Here is a 19,666-nt window from a genome sequence, read left to right as displayed (position 1 = left end):
CCCCTCCCTTACATGTGTGGTCAGTGGAGGACCCCCCCCCTCCCTTACATGTGTGGTCAGTGGAGGACCCCCCCTCCCTTACATGTGTGGTCAGTGGAGGACCCCCCCCCCTCCCTTACATGTGTGGTCAGTGGAGGACCCCCCTCCCTTACATGTATGTGTGGTCAGTGGAGGACCCCCCTCCCTTACATGTGTGGTCAGTGGAGGACCCCCCCCCTCCCTTACATGTGTAACCCCCTTTACTCATTCATACCTTTACCTCATCTTTTTGCTCAGTGGTGGAAAAATCCATGTAGCACTGTGACCTGTACAGAAATGATTCCTTACATCGCTGCTCACTACTCATGGAATTGCTAGCAGCCTCTAGAAGAAGCCGCTCTGATAAAGCCTGGACTAGTCAGTGACTTTTGTCTTTTCTGTTGAAGCTTGGGGTGGGTATTGGAATGAATTCCTAAATTGTAAGCTCAGGGCAGGGTCCTCCCGTGTCGCTCTCTGTATTCGTCTGTCATTTACAACCCCTATTTATTGTACAGCACTGCGTAATATGTCGGCGCTATATAAATCCTGTTTAATAATGCCAAGATCACTGTGGCACTGGAAGGATGCCCGCTGTGTACCCACCGGCTCTCTGTTTTCTGTGACCTTGCAAAAACTTTAAAACAAAACATTGTATAGAGTTGGACCTATGGTGGATATAAAAAGTGTACAAACTCCTGGTATAATGCCACAAAATGAGACAACAATAAATCCAAAACTTTTCCCACCTTTACTGTGACCTCTAACCTGTACAACTGAATAATAAATGTCTGGTTGTAGTCTGCACACCTCCTAAACTAATACTTTGTTGAAGCTGCTTGTGATTTAATTCCACAATTCAATCTTCTTGGATTCTCCCCCGCCATCAGTTAGACCGATTAACCCCAAATAAGCTGTCAGATTTTCCCAATAGTTGCTGCTACTGCAAAATTCATGATTCGGAGAGTTTACAAAGCATCAAAAAGATCTCATTGTTTAAGGGTACAAAAAAATTCCATAGCATTGAATATTCAGTGTAACATAGTAATATGGGACAGCAGTGACGATGCAGAGAACTGGACGTCCAAAACTGATGAAAAGACGAAAACTGATATATATATTACACACTTATTACATAGGGAATGTTCTGTGATAGAAGAATTGCACAAAGCCAACCAAGGTTTGCTCTTCTTTCTTTTGGCTGTCATGGAGTTCAGCTTTAGATGCATTAGGGATAATGGCTGTCATCAGCTTAACGCATATCGAGCAATCCCTCAGAGGTTTAACATATGGACTTTGATTTTCTATCTTCCCATCCTTTTGTTATTGCAGTGGGGTAAGGCTAGATTCTATAGATCAGCATTTCTCAACCAGGATTCCACCAGAGCTGGCTGGGGATTCCTTGGGCAATGAGCAGTTTGTACCCCTCAGGTCAGTCGAATGTCACCTCTACAGATAGCCAAATGATCTTTGTCATCTGTAGAGGTGACATTCGTCCCAATGGCCAGCAATGTAAGAGGAATTCTTCCCACCGACCGCCACACTAATATACTGTGAGCTGTGGATAATAATTATAGCAGGGGTTCTCTGAAGACTTGAAAGTTATTTCAAGGGTTCTTCCAAGGTAAAAAGGTTGACATTTGTTAGAAAGTAAAACCACCATGTAGACAATGTGGACATGTAATGTGGAAAGCTGTAATGTACAAGCAAAGGACACAAACATGGTACTATGAATATATTTGTTTAAAGCCGATCTATCACCACATTCTTTACATTGGAAAGACATTCTTCAAATGTGAAAAAAAAATGTTTCCTTCTATAAAAGTTATCCACTCTTTAAAGAAAACTTTTTTTGTTACATTTAAGGATGAGACCTCCTTCCCCTCCTGTCTTTACGGCTCTACTTATGCCCAATGTAACTTGTCTCGGGAGCTTGCAGTTTAATTATTATCTCTACGTTTTGTTTCTGCAGGAAGATCTTGAGGAATTAAAAGAAGAAAAACCAGGAAGCAATGTTCTCCACCAGGCACCGAGATCAAGTAAAGGTAAACTACTTTGCATTTTTCTTTTCATAGAAGGAGAAACAAATTTCTTGTCCTAAGGGGGACCACTGCCACCGCAACTTTCGCCATTCGCATAATTGGGAGAAGTTGGGACTCTTTAATCTTTTGTTTGCAGCTGCTGCAGTTCAAGGCATGGTTCACAAAAGTGACATGCTGCTTTTGGACTCGTCACCCAGGAGCTGTCAGTCCTGCAGTTTGACATTTGTCTGAAATTGGCCCAATAATTTTTGTGTCTGCAAGTATGCGGATGAATAATTTTCTTTTTCTCTGTTGGTGCAAATTAGACCAATGCTAATTAGGGGTGTCATGCCTCCTTTTAAAGCGTAACCAAAGTAACAAAAGAAAACCACACTTCTTTAACCCAGAGATCCCTCGATGGCGCTGGACCTTTCCTCCAAGCGATTTTTCGCAGTCCTGGAATTTACAGACATCTTCAGTCTTCTTCGGTCTCCTGGCTACATCACCCAATCTTGCACTGTGCAGGTGTGAGATTGGGTGACGCAGTCGCTTTAAAGGGGGGGGATGTAGGTATCCCTGAAGGCTCTGCGTTCCCATTCAGTCCTGATGGCTGTGGCAAAGAGCAATGCTGCTGCAAAAAAATCACGTTTTTGCTTTTTATATAAAAGGGGTTGTCCACCTTTTTTATGTAAAGTAAAAAAGTTGAGTTTAGGTCCACTTTAAATTATTTGGATTTGGGGTTCTGGTAATGCAGGTTTTTTAGACTTAGATCTTTTAGCACAGGGAATTTTAATTGACTATATGTAAAATATACATGTGTATATACATACACTATATGTATTATATATATTAATAGTTTTCTTACTGCTAATATTACAACAGCTTATAATAATTGAAGGTATGTACAAAATAGGTTTCTTATTCTTAAAAACATCTTCTCTTAAAACATTCTTTTGGTTTTGCACACAGGGCCGACATCTCCAACTTCTTCCCCGACTGTTTCCCCCTGTAAAGAAGAGAGCTTTTCCTTGTCCAACTCCAAGCAAGTGAGCCCTACTCAGTCCTTGAATAAACAAGAGCGACTGACGCTGCCCACATCTATGCATGGTTTTACCCCCGAAAAGATTGTTCGAGTTCACCTCACACCACTGGACCCTTCTTTGTACAGCTTAAATTCTTCAATTTTACTTTCTTCGAAAGAGTCAGAGGTAGCCTCCCACAACCACCACACTGTTCTTTTGTCCCCTGCAAAGGAACAAACCAACTCTATCAATACAGCAAGGAGAAATAAACGTCGTAAGGGCAAAGAAAAGCGATTGACTTTTAGAAAAACTCCTTCGAGGCAAAGGCCTAAGGACAAATTTGTGGCTTTAGGTGCTAGTACAGCAACTAACCAGGATGTCCTGGCAGATAGCTCAGTTGCATTTACAGAAGAAAGTCCTGCTGATGTACAGACCATGGTTGAAATGGAAGCTGACTTGGCTCTTGAAGTTTCTTCTAAACCTTCTACTTCTAATTCCGACCAACCAACTGGACAGAATTCTAAAGCCAAAGGAAAGATTGAAGAACAAGCCAGCAAAGTGGAGGTTGAGCAAGATAAGGCTAGTCTTTCTCTTAAACGAAAGGGACAACGAGATAGACAAGTTCGGAAGGTAAAATGGAAACTAAGAGCAGAGAATAGGCAAGTGAGCGAAGAAGAACCCAGAGAAAATGAAAGAGAGAATCCTGAAGGTGATATTAGCCAGGAGAAGGTTCAAGATGAAAAAATACTGGCAACAGTAGAGCCCGTACCAGACAATGGACTGCCTGCAGAACCAGATCCACCGCATGAAAAAGAAGGAATCTCTGAACAAGCAAGAGAAGATGGCGCAGATTTGATCCCACCACCTTTTGAAGAACATCATGAAGGGGTTAAGCTTGAGAATAGTTCAACTTTGGAAGAGACGAAAGTGACTGACCAGTTGCAGCCAGCAGAGCCTTTACCCGAAACTACAGAGTCCTCATCGAATCAGTTACCGACACCAGTAAGCCAATCTGCAAATCCAGTTGCAGATTCCCCAACACCATCTGACCAGCAACCTCAACCAAAACCATTTGGGCCTTTGAAAAAAGGCAAGAAGGCAAAGAGGCCTTGTTCTCTTCAAGCAGCCACTGAAAAGCTTATTGCCAAGGTCAAAGAAGCCCAAAACAAAGCCCAGTCACATCTGGCTCAACCTTCCAAATCTGATGCCACAGTGGTGGTCAAGCCTGCTGTAAATGCTCGTCCTTCACGCGTAATTAAAATTCCTAAAAGGTTCATTGACGAAGAGGCTTCGAATGCTACAGATACACAAACCAAGAAGGGCCCATCAGAGACAGCTAGTTCTATGGATTTTGAAAAGCAGGTCCTTCTTACACCGGCTGATCCACGTTTTAGTCTTTTTAATGAAGATGATCACCACAACAACCTACCTCCAGCATCTCCTTGCACAGAATCTTCACCATCGTCCTCAGCCCCTTCCTCTCCGTCTTCATCGCCTCCATTTCAACCTGCTACTGTTAACTCTACTCCTCCTGAAAGCTCGCGCAAGAACATTCTGCGAGCTCCCACGTTCCGCTGGAACTCATTCAATCTTTCTGCTTCAGAGACACAAGAAATGCAAAGTTCTTCTCAGCCATCTTTACGCCTGGCCTCGCCCGAATCATCTGAGGATCCTGTAAAGCCCAACGCTCAGACTTCTGTCCCGTTCTCCCCAATTACTTCTGACTCAACTCCCAAGCCTGAGTCTAAGCGCTCTCCGCTTCTTCGCGCACCGCAGTTCACCCCAAGTGAAGCACACTTGAAAATTTACCAATCTGTCTCCCTTCAGGGCAGCAAGGACAAAAAGCCTGCCATCACAAGTCGGATACACCCGTCAGAACATAATTTGGCCACTGCTGCTGGTTCTTTGCCAGATCCATCGCCAAGCACTACTGCTAAGCAAGAACTTCAACCTGCAGGAAGAAGGGCAAACCATTTGGCATTACCTCTGTTTGTTGACACTGTTTCCTCTACAAACTCCAAGCTTCCTGAGCCAGTCCAGTCTCTAAGCTTGAAGTCGCAGCATGAATTACGAGCAAACCAAACGCTCGATGCCTCGGCGAAACCTCTCAAAATTGAGGCCATGACTCTGTGTACGGGAGAAGGCCCCGTCTGCAAAGTTGCAGTGAAGTCAGAGTTGCTGTCCCAGGCAGCAGCAAGCTCACAAAGTGTCCTGACTTTCCCTCCTACTGAACTCTCCTTGTCCGGTACAGACAAGAAAGTCATCAGCCTGTTGGAGAAAGCCAAGATACAGTTGTTTAATATTGACAAACAGAAGAATGCTGAGCAGGTAAGAGCTAAAGGAAATTTTATGGTGTATTTCTATTAAGAGTGCATAGCAGTTTGTCCTAAACTCGTCAAGTATAGTTGACAGAAATTCAATGAGCTCCTAACTTCCTGTTTGAGCTCGCAGCCTTCGGTCCAATTAAAGATGTTGTTAGCCCTGCCTGCTTTTAATTTAACAAAACACCTTCCTCTCCTACATAAAAAAGGTGTAGGTGTTCTGCAGGTCACTAAGAAAACAAGGACAGATGATAACACTGCCTGAGATTTAAATCAAACAGATAAATAAAGACTTTCTTTAAAAACACTATATGTGTACTTTAATGTCTGTGTTTTGTTTTTCCCCAGGGTGCAAATTCGGCTGCAACCCAACAAGAAAATGGCCCCAAATTTGTGACTGTGCAGGTAATGCTTGGCTCAGACAACAGTGGGGGTGGGGGCACCGGCTCAGTGTGCTGTTGATAATTGTTTTTCCATCCTCAACAGGGGCAGGATTCCCCAGTACAAGGACCCCGGATTAAACATGTGTGCCGTCATCCTGCTGTGGCTCTAGGGCAACCTCGCGCCATGATTCCAGAGGACATCCCCAGGCTAAGTGCCCTGCCGCTGTGTGAGAGGGAGGCCACGGTGCCAGTGGCAGCACCACCTGAGGAGGGTGAGAAATCTCAGAATGGAAAAAGTGCGGTAATACTTTTCTTTAGGTTCTATGTGGGGGGGCGGGTGTTTGATGAACACCGAGGTCAGCTTCAATTGGTATGATCAACAAATGCAGTGGTTGTGTGAGTGATGCCATTACCCCCTGTAAGTTATGTCCCCAATCCACACCTCTTCTTCCTGCTGTGCCAAATCGTATGGCAGATGTATTATTGTTATTAAACAGAATTTATGTAGCGCCAGCATATTACTGCGCTGTAAATTCATTAGGGGCTGCAAATGACAGACCGATACAGACAGTGACACAGGAAGAGAGGAGGACACTGCCTAGAAGAGCTTACAATCTAGGAGGTGACGGAAGTATCTCACAATAGGAGGGGGGGATATGGAATGGTGGGAAGTAGTGGAAGTTTTAAGTGACAGAAGAAGAAGGGTAGGCAAGTTTGAAAAGATGGGTTTTGAGGGCTCTTTGAAAGGAGCAGAAAGTAGGAGCAAGCCGAATGGGACGAGTAAGACCATTCCAGAGAGTCGGGCAGCTCTAGAAAAGTCTTGGAGTCTTGCGTGTGAGGAGGTAGTCAGTAGTAGGTCATTGGAGGAGTGAAGAGAGGGGCTAGGGGAGTATGTTTCAGGTTAGAAAGGTGAAGTTGGAGAAGAGCTGTGGAGGGTTTCGAAGGCAAAGCACAGGAGATGAATTTGATTCTAAGGTGAAATGGAAGCCAATGAAGAGAACTACAAAGAGAGGCAGAGGAAAAGTGGAGGGAAGGCTGTGTATGGGGTAGGTAGGTGGGAAGGATGGATAAGTCTGGTTGCAGCATTGATAATAGATTGCAGAGTAGAGAGTCAGGTTAGTGGAATACCAGAGGGGAGGAGGTTATAGTATCCCACAAGAGCTTTTGCTCTACCTTAAAAAATTGCTGACAGGTCTTTCTTGTGCTTCATCTGTGTGTTTAATCATTTGTCAGTATTCATTGTTTGATTTGGTTTTCTGTATTTCAGATTCATCTGCCTCAGAGCCGGAGCCCACTACCGTTACTCGACAAAGACCCGTCAGGCAGCCACCTGCACCTCCTCCCCGACGACCGCGACCCATCTCACGGGCAAGGCTGCGGATGGCCAGATGTGGCACATGCAAAGGCTGCAATGTAATGGAGGACTGTGGCAAATGTGTGAACTGCAAGGACAAAACAAAGTTTGGTGGTCCCAACACCAAGAAACAATGTTGCATGTAAGCTTGGTTTTTCCAGAGAGAGGTGATTTGTTGCAGCGTTTTTGAACAGAAGGATAGTTGGTGTTCTCTAATTTCAAACTATAGGATACTTTATAGTAAAGTGTTGTCACCCTGGAACAGGAAGTGTTGTGACTGGCAGAATTGGTGGGGGAAAAAAAGAAAACGAATACTGCAATATGACATTTTTTTTTTAATGCTGAAACACAGTTGAAGTGTATGATGTTTTGGAAAGCAGAGGCAAGAATATGAATTCTTATCTTTCACGTAGGCTGACTGGCTAATGGAGAAGTATGTTATAGTTCCTTTCAGTTTATAAAAAAAAAAAAAAAAAAACCTTTAATGTGAGACAAAAGTCTCACTAGTAAACCCCAGTGTGCATACACCAAAGAAAAGTGGGAAGAGATGGTTGTGATGAGATCTGGATTATATTGTTTTACCTTTGCATTCTTTTTTTCCAGGTACCGGAGATGTGAACGGATAGAAGCCCGCAGACAGCAGAGAATGGCACAGAAAGGTTAGCCTCTGTCTCCTTAAGTCAGTGAAAGGCTTTACAAGTCCCATAAAATGGCCTTTTACTGTTTGTTTTTTTTTTAAGAAATCAGAAATGTTTATTTAGGTATTTTGAGCTATTATTGATTTAGAATATTTTAGGAAACTTACTAATCCTTTTGGCAATCCTTTTTACAATGTGCAGGCTCCTCTCTTGTACTGAAATGGCTTACTCTGTTTGTATGACACTCTGTGCTTGTGGCAATATGAATTAGAATCTGCTGCAAATCAGTTGGCTTCGTTTTCTGGCTGCAGGATATCCAGCACCCAGTCCTTTTCCCCCCAGGCTTGCCTGCCCCGTCCGTTCATTGGCAATCATAGAGAGTCAGTATCAGATGTGGGAATTACCCTGGGCAGTATGCAAATATAGCCAGGAAGGAAAATGCCCCCTCTTCTGGACTTAAACCTACACATTTGATAGTTGCAGGACTGTATTGGGGCCAAGGACTCTGAAGAGAAACCCTGAGGCAGGATGATGTGGGTTTTTCCTGAAAAATGTACAGCACCCTGGGCAGCGTTTCTAACCAGTCATTATAACCCTGCATTGCAATATATTGACAGAGACCTTGCAATGATGTAATATAAAAAAAATGCTGGTTTTGAGAGGGATGGGAGGAGCAAGAAGAAAAAGCAAAAACAAGCACATTAAAATTGAACATAAAATTAATTGCTGTTCTTATCTTTTTTTTTTTTTTTTTTATTTACTTATAGGTCGAAAACCAATCAGACACCTCCAAGCACGGGAGAGCAGCTCTGAATCAGAAGGATCTTTTCTCGATGTCATTCGAAATGATGACACTGAAGTTTCTGACCGTCTAGAGTCCAGCGTTCCTTCCCAGCGCAAATCTACCCGGCGCTGCGTAAGGCAACGACCATGCTACGACCTTTTCCCTGACTCCGAGGATTCTGACTTTGAGCCGAGTCCGAGCGTCCCCCGCAGAAAACAGCGGCGAGAGTCCGGTAAGAGACCTTTACTACTTATGTTTCGACGTCTCCGTCCGTAATGTTTTCTTTCTTTCTTTTTTTTTTTTTTTATAAAGTCTGGAGATCTCCCTAGCCTGTTTGCTGTTTCTAATCTGTACGTATAGTTCTTAGCGACGTGTTTTCTAGGGGGAGAAAAAAATCTGTTTCTTGTCATGTCACAGATTTACTTCCTCAGGACTCGGAGGAGCAGAATAAGCCACGCAGAGTACCCCAGCAGCCCGTGATCCTCCGTGCCAGGTCCGGCCAAGAGCAGGTGAGTTTACTGCTATTGACTAATCCTTTCAACTCTTGTTTTCTGCTGTCCATTTTACTGTTTAGCTTTTCACAGTCTTTCTCTTCCACCCCGAAGGACTCAGCCTTGAACGGCGCATCAACCAAAATCAAATCTTCCGATGGAACCCACCGCCTGCGCGTCGATTTCAAGGTAACAAATGCTTAAATACTTAGTAGAATTACCTGTATCAGATTATCTCATGCTATGTAACAAAATAAAAAATTGTTAATCTTTGTGTACTAACTTTCTGTTGTTTTGCAGGAGGACTGCGACCTGCAGAACGTGTGGATGATGGGCGGACTCAGCATCTTGACGTCTGTCCCCGTAACTCCGACACACGTGTGCCTGCTCTGCGCCAGCCGCGGACATCATCAGGTAAGGAAATATTCCGTTGAAGTGGAGGGGTTTCTGTTTGTCCTGCCTTTTCTGACTCATATTCTCTTTCTAGTTCTTGTACTGTCAGGTGTGCTGCGAGCCCTTCCACATGTTCTGTCTGGAGGAGTCCGAAAGGCCTTTGCCTGAGCAGGAGGACAGCTGGTGCTGCCAGCGCTGCAAATTCTGCAACGTCTGCGGGCATAAGGGGAAAGCCAAAAAGGTAACCAAAGTTCCTTCTTTGATCCTCCAAGATCCTTTTTTGTTTAGGCTATGCTCTGTGAGATATTTCAAGTGTCCCATAAAGTTAATTTTGCCTGGTAACCTGCCCCTATTTTAAAAGATGATTAAAAATAGGAGCAGAGCAGTTTTAGAAGAAAACCTTGCAGGAGACCAGTCACATGCGAAGAGAATGTTTGTGGGAGTGAGGGATAGTAGTGTTAATAATAAAGGGAATATAGTGTTTAATGGTACCCTAGGTGAAAACAAGCATTTAACCCTTTCAGTGGATTTTGTCAATTCAATAACTTACTGGGTGAATTAAAGACTTCTGTCTTAGTGTTTTCTAATTCTTTTTTCCTTCCTATTTTTAGCCTCTGCTGGAGTGTGAACTTTGCCAGACAAACTATCACATTTATTGCCTCGGACCAAATTATCCTGTTAAGCCGCCACGCAGTGGGAAAGGCTGGGTGAGTGAGAGCAATGTACAGTCCCATCGTGCTTTGTAATTTGCTTGTTTGCACAATAAAGTCAGCCTGTTTGTTAATTCGCTCATGCAGACCCATCTCTTATTTTTGCAGTTGTGCTCATCCTGCGTTCGCTGTAAAAGCTGTGGAGCCAGTCCCGCAGTGGATGCTGAATTGGAGATGACAGAGGGGGGTAACCTGTGTACAGCTTGCTCTGCCCTGTATAATAGAGGTGAGTTTTACGGCGCTTACTGTATTCTCCTACTTGTGTCATTCATTTCGGTGCCATTAATCATCTCCTTCTCTGTTGGACAGGGAGCTTCTGTCCCATCTGCAGTCGCTGTTATGAAGAGAGCGACTACGAGAGCAAAATGATCCAGTGCGCCAAGTGTGATAAATGGGTGCACTCAAAGTGTGAGGGGCTCTCTGGTGAGTGCGAAGCCTGGAAAGGCAGCAATGTTTCTCAACTAGAGTTCCTCCACAGGTTGCTAGGGTTTCCTTGAGCAATGAGCAGGTCAGTTTATGTAACTCCAGTGATCTATTTGCCTGTCTGTGAGGGTGGCATTCTTCCCACTGACCAGCAGTGTAAGAAGCATCCTTCTCTCTGACCACCACATTAATGTACTGTGAGCTGTAGATATAGGAATTATAGCCAGGGTTCCCTGAAGAGCTGAATACATTTTGAAGGAGGCGAGGAACAGCTGATCCTAAAGGAATCTTCATGGCTGTGTTGGGTGTAGTGCAGAGCTACAAAAGACAATGGTATTATTATTATTATTAATAATAATAAACAGGATTTATAAAAAAAACCCACTTACCTTGTTCCTTTGGCTTCCCCCGGCGTCTTACCCTGCAGGGCCTTGGGACACTTCTTCTCTCTTCGATCTTTAGCTTGCGAATGCAGGGATGTTCCCTGGGGTTTACCAGTGACGTTGGTGTGGGCGGAAGGTGTGGTGAGAAATTCAAATAATGTATTGGATTCAATACAAAATAACTATTGAGTCCAATACAAAGAAATGTTTATATAATATATATATTATATATATATTTATATATAATATATATATTATACATGCTACTGTACAGTTATATTACAGGCTTTAGTAATTTTATGCACCCTTGTTTTAACAAATATATATATATATATTTTTTTTTTTTTATTTAAAGTTTATTAAATTTATTAAATATTGGACATATTTCGGTGTGTTATGCCTAAGAATTATAGGCCTACAATGTAAAATAAATTTCCATGCAAAAAAATCTAACACTTTTTGCATGAAAATACGGTCAGAATTAGAACACTAGGGGGTGTTAAATAGGGGGTGCAAATGACAGCCAGATACGGACAGTGACACGGGAGGAGGAGAGAACCCTGCCCAGAAGAGCTTACAATCTAGGAGATGGGGGAAGTAACACAATAGGAGGGGACAGAGAATTAGGTAGACAGAGAACAAGTTGAGGCTTGTGTCTGTTTATCAAAGAGCCCGATAACCCTGTAAAGGTGAATGACCAGTCACCATTTTTTTCTTATGATTCCCCAGCAGTGTCTTTTGTAATTGACCTCACTTTGCTGTGTTCTGAACTGCCAGTGTGTGGAGGTGGCTGTAGAGCAGCAGAGCTTTATCGTTCATGGATACCTCATGGTGGATCCATGGACAACATTTGGGATTGACCAATAATGCAAAGGAGCGTACATAGTGGGTTGCCACTCTTATCTTTTCCCCTCTCCATAGAACAGAACAGTGCTGTGTGTACATCGATCATTAAAATAATTTCCAACAACTAGAGTCTATGGTGTGTATGCAGCCTAGGAGGGGGATATCAACTCTCCAAGAAAAAAAATGCTCATGAGCTACATCCAGGTCGCTTTGTGCTCGGTGCTTAGTTGGAAAAATTGGAAATTTATTCTTCCTAAATCACAAACCCAAAATGAGTATACATCCAAAGTTATCTCCATTCTGGTTTAACACATGTAACTTTTAAAAACAAAATATCGGCTTTACATCCAGGCATGCATTGGAAGGCTTTTCTTTCACCTCTTCTCTCACCAGCTCATAAAGCGAAGAGCAGTATATCCACAAGGACACAGATCAAAATATCTAAATTGGTTTATATCCAAGAGATTCTTATATTGATGTGTTGTAAAGTACATCAGCAAATCCACCTGTCTTATTTTAATGCTCTAACCTTGTTGTCTCTTTCGTCATCAGATGAGGGTTACGAGATCCTCTCCAATTTACCTGACAGCGTGGTGTATACCTGCCCGCCTTGTTTAAGTGAAGGTGGCGCAATATGGAGAGAGGCCATGCTCTCAGAACTGACAGCCGGCTTTCACGCAATCCTTCAAAGTCTTCTGACCTCCGATCTTTCTTCGCCTCTCCTACACTGTGCACAGGTAATTTATTCTCTTAGTTATAACCACAATAAGTTCTTCATCCAAATATCTTGTGTTTGGCATAATCTAAGCACAGGAAATTGAAATTGAGTGTGATGACCCACCATGAAAGGTTCTGATTCCTCCATGGAAAGGTGTTCACCATCTCCTAACACCCCGCATCCAAATCTTATTTTTGTAGTGTTCGAGTGAAAAGACAGAAGGAAAATGTGTCTACGCCCCCTGTGATTTAAAGTCACTAGAACGTGTTTTGAAGGACGGTCACTATAAAGCCATAGTAAGTATTTCCCCCTTTAAACCTCTTTCCTCCCTTCTTCCCTCCATCAGGGTTTTTAAATCTCTCTTCTCTGTTTAGGCCTCCTTCAATGATGACATAGTGCGGATCATTCAAGAAAATGTTGATAGCGGGGTATTGGCTGAAGGTGGCGTAGCTCTGAAGACATTGTATATCAAGGTAAATCCTTTTTTTTAATATTTTGTCTAATGTACTAACAGGAATATATGTGTGTCGTGACAAGGCAGGTGAGTGCAAAAAAATCAGGACTGAAGTTTAATCCTCTTAGATTTTCCTCCTCCATTCTAATTTTTTTACTCCTCTAAGCAATGCAGGCAGATCTTGGTACCTCTAGACATTATTTTTACTTTTATGCTGGTTGGAAAAAGTGATAAATTCATGGTTTTTGAGGCTTGGTGCCTTTTTGTCTTTTTTTTCTTATTTTTATGATTATTATTAATAATAAACAGGATTTATATAGCACCAACATATTACGCAGCGCTGTACATTAAATAGGGGTTTCAAATGAAAGATACAGAACGTGACACAGAAGGAGGAGAGGACCCTGCCCAGAAGAGCTTACTAACTTAGTCCAAGTTTACAAGTATTCCATGTACAAAAGACCAGTTACTGGTTCTCTTTATGCAGAGGGATTACTCTGGTATCCCTTCTCCTTCAGGTAGCCTGTAATGGATGGGTCCTTCCATCATCTCTTCTCTCTGCAAAGGCTATATACAGCAAAGCATTGATAACATTGCGTCTATTGTCATTGCTACCAGATTTGCAGAGGCATTTTATATCCTTGAACTCCTATGTATCCTTCCCCTGATGTGAAATCTTGATCTGTCATTTATACAGAGTAGTGCAGCCTTTTATTTGATGGTATACACTTTGTCCAGTAACTCAATACCCATTAGCTGAGTTTGCTTATTTCATTTTCTCTTAACTTGTGCTTTTGTGTCTTTGTTATGCAGCTCATGGATAAATCTTTTAGCTGGTTCAGTGTTGAAGATTCAAAATATTGGGAGAAGAATGATAAGTATTTGATATCGTAAGTTCATACTCTTGGAATGATCCCTAGTCATGCGTGCAATTGCCAGACATTCATTTATTATGCTGCATTATAATTCAAAATGGTCTGCTTGTGGTTAAGACACACTGGTCATGTCGCATCTTCTGGAGGATTATTGAAAGATTCTACCTAAACAGCCTCCTGACATTAATCCCTCCAAGATTCTCTACCATCAGAGGCTGCTTGGTCAGTGCCAAGGCGTTGGTTAGATGACAAGCTTCTGGAATGAACGTGAAGAAACTGCAGACTGACAAAATGCTTGGCAACACCACAAAAACCAGCATTCAGAACTTTTCACTAATAGGCAGCAGTGAAAAGCTAATCTCCTATTTATAAACCTTTATTAGCATTGCAAAAATGCATCATGTTCATTGGCAACAAATCTTTAAATAATGTGAACATTTACTTTTTTTTTATGTTGACAGATAACCTTTGTAGGAAATAAATTTACAAAAAATGAATTTTTGGGAATGGTCAAGCATGTGACTCACTCCTCTTCTTTCATGTCACAGTGATCTTGCCTCATACTCAGGCATGACCATTGGAAATCCTTATCCCCATAAAAAGCCACAAATAGATTAGGACCTTACACAAGGCTGTTTTTTTCCCCACGTTTAGTATCTGATCAGAGCAGTGGGAAACCAAAGGAAAACTTCAGTGGGGCAGTTAAATAACCCTATTCCTTTGTATGAGGAAATTAAAGGATTTCTCTAAAAATATTTTTTTTCATTCTTTTTTCACTGAAGTCCTCTTTCCACTTCTGTCTGCATTTGTTTTACAAACTAGTAATAATTCTGATCCGGCCCTTAACTCTTCTTTCATTATTCTGTATTGCAGTGGAGTTCTCCCTAATGCGGTGATGCCGCCATATTCCGATCACTCATACGCCCTGTGGCAGGAAAGAGAAGATGCCAATCATTCAAGCAATGGAAAAGTCTTGCCACCCACACTGCCCCGCAAAAGTAATTTGTGTGTTTTACAGTGTTGTGATGGCTATAAGCCTGATATGTTTTCTTACACATAACATTATATATTGATATTTTTAGTAAAGAAAGAAGAGGCTGAGACCCCAGGCCTGCCAGAAAAAGACAATAGGCAGTGTGTGCTCTGTCTAAAATACGGGGATGATGAACCAAAGGTGAGGAAGCCATTGGCATTCTTATTTATTTATTTATTATAAAACTTGCATTTGGCTGTTTTCAGTACTGTCAGTGATTGTCAGAGTTGGTTGTTTTTCTCACCTAGGATGCTGGGAGGATGCTCTATATCGGACAGAATGAGTGGACTCACATCAACTGTGCTATCTGGTCAGCCGAGGTGTTTGAAGAGAATGACGGCTCCCTCAAAAACGTGCATGCCGCGGTGGCTCGAGGGCGTCAGATGGTGAGTATATTGTTCTTGCGATCTGCAGGTTGGCAGTTTGTTTTGCTCTTATTAGCGGTATGAAATGTTGGCCTAGTAGGGATGGGAGGTGGTGACTCCTAGCTGATCCGATATCTTTGTGTTCCCTGACAGCGCTGTGAGTTCTGCCTGAAGGCCGGAGCCACTGTGGGTTGTTGTTTGTCCACCTGTCAGAGTAACTTCCATTTCATGTGTGCTCGGGCACGCAATTGTACCTTCCAAGAAGATAAGAAAGTCTTCTGCCAGAAACATTGCAAACACCTGGATGGCATGGTAAGAATTTTTTGCTGGGTATACATAAAGCTTGTGCCAGAAGGCTGGGCCCTTAGTTTCCATATTATATTTTTTCTGCCTAATATAGGTTAAGCAGAGTTTGTTTTTAATACACAGATTTAATATGATGCTGTGAAGGAGGGGGGAGACAAGTGAATGGTAAGGAAGGGTAGATGGCTGTGAATGGGGAAGCAGGGGAAGGGAGACGGAGGTTGTGAATGGGGAAGTGAGACGGACGTCGTGAATGGCGAAAGAAGGGAAGCAGTAAGTAAAGTGTTTGTATTCTTCTTTAAAGCGGAGCTTCAGACAAATATAATTGACACAGATTAATGGACCTGTAATATCACATTATACCTTATTATTACAATTTGATGTTTTACATATACATAAAATTGCAGTATGCAGTTAACCTCAAAATACCACTTTTTTGAAAGCATTCACAAGCTTGCTGACTAATATTTTCCATGCGTCTCTATTTACAGAAGGTGGATCCAGACTCTTTTGACGTTCTGCGTAGGGTCTACGTAGACTTCGAGGGGATCAGCTTTAGACGCAAATTTCTGCAGGGCCTGGAGCCAGAAAATGTTAACATGATGATTGGTAAGATAACTAACTGTCTGGTAATGTGTGCTTTTATTGGTTAGTATTTTCCCCAGAAATATTTTTAACCTAAAGGAGGAATCTCTAGGCGGGTGGCAGCCTCTGTATTTTGATCTAACGTTTCAGTCATCGCCCAAAACAGCCGGGTTGTGACTGAAAAGTGCTGGGTGGTACGCCCAGCTATATAAGGGACCTGGGAGATCACTGTTGGTAAAGGGTGCAAAGATTTGTGAATGTCACTAATGAATTAGAGGGAGCTGTTGATCTAAACTTTTGTTTCCAATGGCTTTATCTATCAATGGAACATTTTGTGGGTTTGCTGTCAAGAGTTTTTGCTGTACCCAATGGGCTCTTTGTGCAAAAGTTGCTGTTGTTCCATTGTTCTATTATACTGAATATTTCAAAACAATTTTTTGTTTTGTTTTTTAGGTGCTATGAAGATAGACAGTCTGGGTATGCTGACAGATCTCTCAGTATCTGAGGGGAAGATATATCCTGTTGGCTATCAGTAAGTATCCAAACAATATGTGTTAAATCAAGCTCTCTGAAGTTCCAGGTCAGGTTTTGTCATTTGTGACTTTGTTGGAAATATCTTCCCCTATCTTTCAGGTCAGGTAGTGATGGTAAATGACTAATGTACACAGACGAAAACACATTCATATTTATGAAATGTATTATTATTTGTGCCTTAAGCTGTTTTCTTCCCTTTCTTTTAATGCCTCATCGGTAGATTGAGAAAACAGTTTGTGATTGCAAGATCTATGGTGAGATTCTGCTCTTACTTGGCTTGGAATGTCTTTCAGGTGTTCACGTCTATATTGGAGCACACTGGATGCTCGTCGTCGCTGCTGGTACAAATGCAGGATCGTGGAGCATCGCCCAAAGGAGGGTGACCTTTTCTCAGATGGAGAGGATGCTCAGTGCATCAACAGGACAATTGTCCATAGTCCTGGATTGGTCCCAGGTAATATGCTGTATACGTGTTTATGGGAACATCGTAGATCCAGGAGGCTCAGGGAACGGAAGGAGCATGCATCCTTTATTTAGGTCTGATCCAGTCGATAGGTTGCCATTTTGTGTTTGAGCTACTGAAGGGCTCCAATAAGTTAAACTGTTGACAACAAGATGTAGAGCAAGTAGACGTAAGACCACCTACTTTGCATTCTGGGACAGGGACCTGCTCCAATTAGGGTAGGTGGTTTTCTTGCCTTTGTTGTTCTGCACTGGCATCCTGTTAACAGTGGCAAGTCTCCCATGTGGCATAGTCTGGAAGGTCTCTTGTATTGGGTGTTTTTTTTTTTTTTTAATTTTGCCTTTTTCTTCTACTCCAGAAACAACAGAAACCATTCCTGCCTCCACCCCCCCAGCTATAGAAGCCCCTTCACTTCCCCACCGGCCACCCCCCGAGCCCATCACCACTGCAGCTGCCCCCCGCTCTTTCTCAGGTGCCAGGATGAAAACGCCAAACTATTCTCCCTCCCGAAGGCCACTTGGTGGATCTCGCCCTCTTCCGTCTCCAGGTGAGCTTGGCTGCGTTTGGAGCTACAATGGGCTTGCTGGGTTAACTTAGGTTGTCTTTTTAATGGTTATCTCTTTCATTTTGTGTTCATCTGTTTTCTTTCAGGAAGTCCATCTTCATCTTCTCTGTCTCATCACATTCTGACAGTAAGCGACCCTGAAGTCACGCCTCTTCGGAGAACCCGGAGACCACCTGCCCCACCACCTCCTCGAACAACTCGCCAGCCTTCAGCTCAGGTTTCCCAGGATTCTGAAAGCCCTCCTCCTTCCACAACCTCTCCGTCACTAACCCAACATTCACCAACTGAGGTGCCGTCACAGCTCTTAACTGACATGGAGGGCATGTCGTCTTTAGAAGGCGGACTTGGCACTGGACCTTTGCAGTGTGGCACTCAAATTCTGGTTGGTAAGGAGCTAGCTGATGAGTCGGATGGGGGGAGCAGTTCAGAGGAGGAGGAGACTGGGGGGCAGTATTATGGGTTGACAAGGACGGTGGTATCTAACGAATCTCTCAGTCCTCTGTTGTGCACCACTCCGCCTGGTCTAATTGAACAGCTGGATGGTATCCATGACAGCACAGACAGCGAGGAACCAACACAGAATCACCATGGACCTCTAAGCACTGGTAAAACGCCCTCCCACCTGCCTTCTGAGATTGTTGACTTTGTCTTAAAAAGTGACGAGGTCACAGAGAAGGACCATGTCACCAAGCAACAGGAGCGGGTGGCGTCTCCGATGCCCACAGCCTCTTCCATCATGCAGAACGGGAATGCTGTTGTCTCCCTTTCCAATGGCACAGATTGTGTAAGTTACCAGTCCTCCCAAGGACCTCCTGCGCTCAGGGACCCGCCTCAAGTGCAAAGAGTGTGTCGGCCTCTTGTTCCTATAACCCCCAATGGACCTTTGTGCCCTTCTGATCCAGCATCTGTAACTATGAGCAAACTTACCTCAAAGTTTTTATTGGTAAACAAGACTACAGGTCAAATTATCGCCGTTCAAGATGATGGCGTGGACTCTGTAGGGCAACGTAAGCCGCTACAAGAAGGGGCAAATTCTGACCCTCATCCGGTCACTAAGCTCACCCCTTTGAGGCCTAATAATAGGATTATACCGAAACCTAACCACGCAACTCCGATCACTTGTCTTCCTCCAACTACTGCCTCTGTTTTGTCTTCAACTTCCCCTGCTCCTACCCAGAATATAGGAGCCGTTTTTCTTCAGACAACTCCGTCTGGTAACTCATCCTTTACTCTACGTGTGCTCCCAATGCTGAATGTCATGCAAGGTCCTGGGCAGCTGACCCTAGGGGCTCAGACAGTAATGGCTCCCACCATCACTGGTCTCTCCCAAACCTGTCTTTTGCAGGGCCTTCCCATTAACTCGGGTCTCCTGAGCGTTGCTCCCACTGCAGTCCAGTCCCAGGTGCAGCCACAAATGCAAACCCCTGTGCAGCTACCCCTGATACAGCCTGCTTCCCAAAAGAACCACCCAATCCAACCAGCCATTAAGAGACCCTTCAGTGTGGTCAACAACATCTCTCCCAAAAAGAAACCAAAGTTAGAACTGTCGGATAAACTGGAAACTTCGGACCAGCAGTCAATCGCAGAGTCCGTAGTAGTAAACTACTTCAGCTGTGCTTCTGAGACTGTGACCACCATGAGGTACGGACCAATGAATGCTCCACATGGGGGGATTCTTGTATGGGAACCTTCTGATTGTTTTGCATTGAACGGATTCATATGATCTGCTGCAAATTTTCCTCTTTCTTTCTTTCCTCTCTTGTGCTCTCGTTCTTTGTCCCCGCTGTCTCCCCGGCCACATTTGGGTCAAATTATTGAGCATTTCATATTCCTATATTGATCCAAGTTGTTGCTTGCAGCAGAGTTTACCTTGGCACTCCTTAATCCGTAATCTCTCTTTCGCTCCCCCCTCTCTTGCGCTCTCTCCCCCCTCTCTTGCGCTCTCTCCCCCCTCTCTTGCGCTCTCTCCCCCCTCTCTTGCGCTCTC

At 43.4% G+C, this 19,666-nt stretch overlaps 1 protein-coding gene across 2 annotated transcripts in view; it reads left to right on the top strand.

Annotated features, from left to right (window-relative positions):
* The window catches only part of KMT2B (lysine methyltransferase 2B), a 33,702-nt gene that overhangs the window by 8,414 nt on the left and 5,622 nt on the right, over positions 1-19,666 (top strand). The window contains exons 2-28 of one of the 2 annotated variants that reach the window (XM_072426252.1): positions 1,988-2,060; positions 3,006-5,386; positions 5,728-5,784; positions 5,866-6,034; positions 7,030-7,258; positions 7,720-7,775; positions 8,522-8,770; positions 8,956-9,047; positions 9,144-9,218; positions 9,330-9,443; positions 9,517-9,663; positions 10,034-10,129; positions 10,241-10,358; positions 10,442-10,555; positions 12,337-12,521; positions 12,703-12,798; positions 12,877-12,975; positions 13,770-13,846; positions 14,705-14,829; positions 14,914-15,005; positions 15,113-15,250; positions 15,383-15,541; positions 16,024-16,141; positions 16,571-16,649; positions 16,945-17,105; positions 17,473-17,661; positions 17,766-19,320. In XM_072426252.1, coding sequence (XP_072282353.1) covers positions 1,988-2,060; positions 3,006-5,386; positions 5,728-5,784; positions 5,866-6,034; positions 7,030-7,258; positions 7,720-7,775; positions 8,522-8,770; positions 8,956-9,047; positions 9,144-9,218; positions 9,330-9,443; positions 9,517-9,663; positions 10,034-10,129; positions 10,241-10,358; positions 10,442-10,555; positions 12,337-12,521; positions 12,703-12,798; positions 12,877-12,975; positions 13,770-13,846; positions 14,705-14,829; positions 14,914-15,005; positions 15,113-15,250; positions 15,383-15,541; positions 16,024-16,141; positions 16,571-16,649; positions 16,945-17,105; positions 17,473-17,661; positions 17,766-19,320 — 7,043 coding nt within the window. Of the gene's footprint in view, positions 1-1,987; positions 2,061-3,005; positions 5,387-5,727; positions 5,785-5,865; positions 6,035-7,029; positions 7,259-7,719; positions 7,776-8,521; positions 8,771-8,955; positions 9,048-9,122; positions 9,219-9,329; positions 9,444-9,516; positions 9,664-10,033; positions 10,130-10,240; positions 10,359-10,441; positions 10,556-12,336; positions 12,522-12,702; positions 12,799-12,876; positions 12,976-13,769; positions 13,847-14,704; positions 14,830-14,913; positions 15,006-15,112; positions 15,251-15,382; positions 15,542-16,023; positions 16,142-16,570; positions 16,650-16,944; positions 17,106-17,472; positions 17,662-17,765; positions 19,321-19,666 lie in introns of both variants that reach the window. The other variant, XM_072426251.1, reaches the window with a different exon arrangement.

The sequence above is a fragment of the Pyxicephalus adspersus genome, chromosome 11 (assembly GCF_032062135.1).
Source record: "Pyxicephalus adspersus chromosome 11, UCB_Pads_2.0, whole genome shotgun sequence".
Taxonomy (NCBI): Eukaryota; Metazoa; Chordata; class Amphibia; order Anura; family Pyxicephalidae; genus Pyxicephalus; species Pyxicephalus adspersus.
This window is presented reverse-complemented; position numbering and strand designations above follow the sequence as displayed.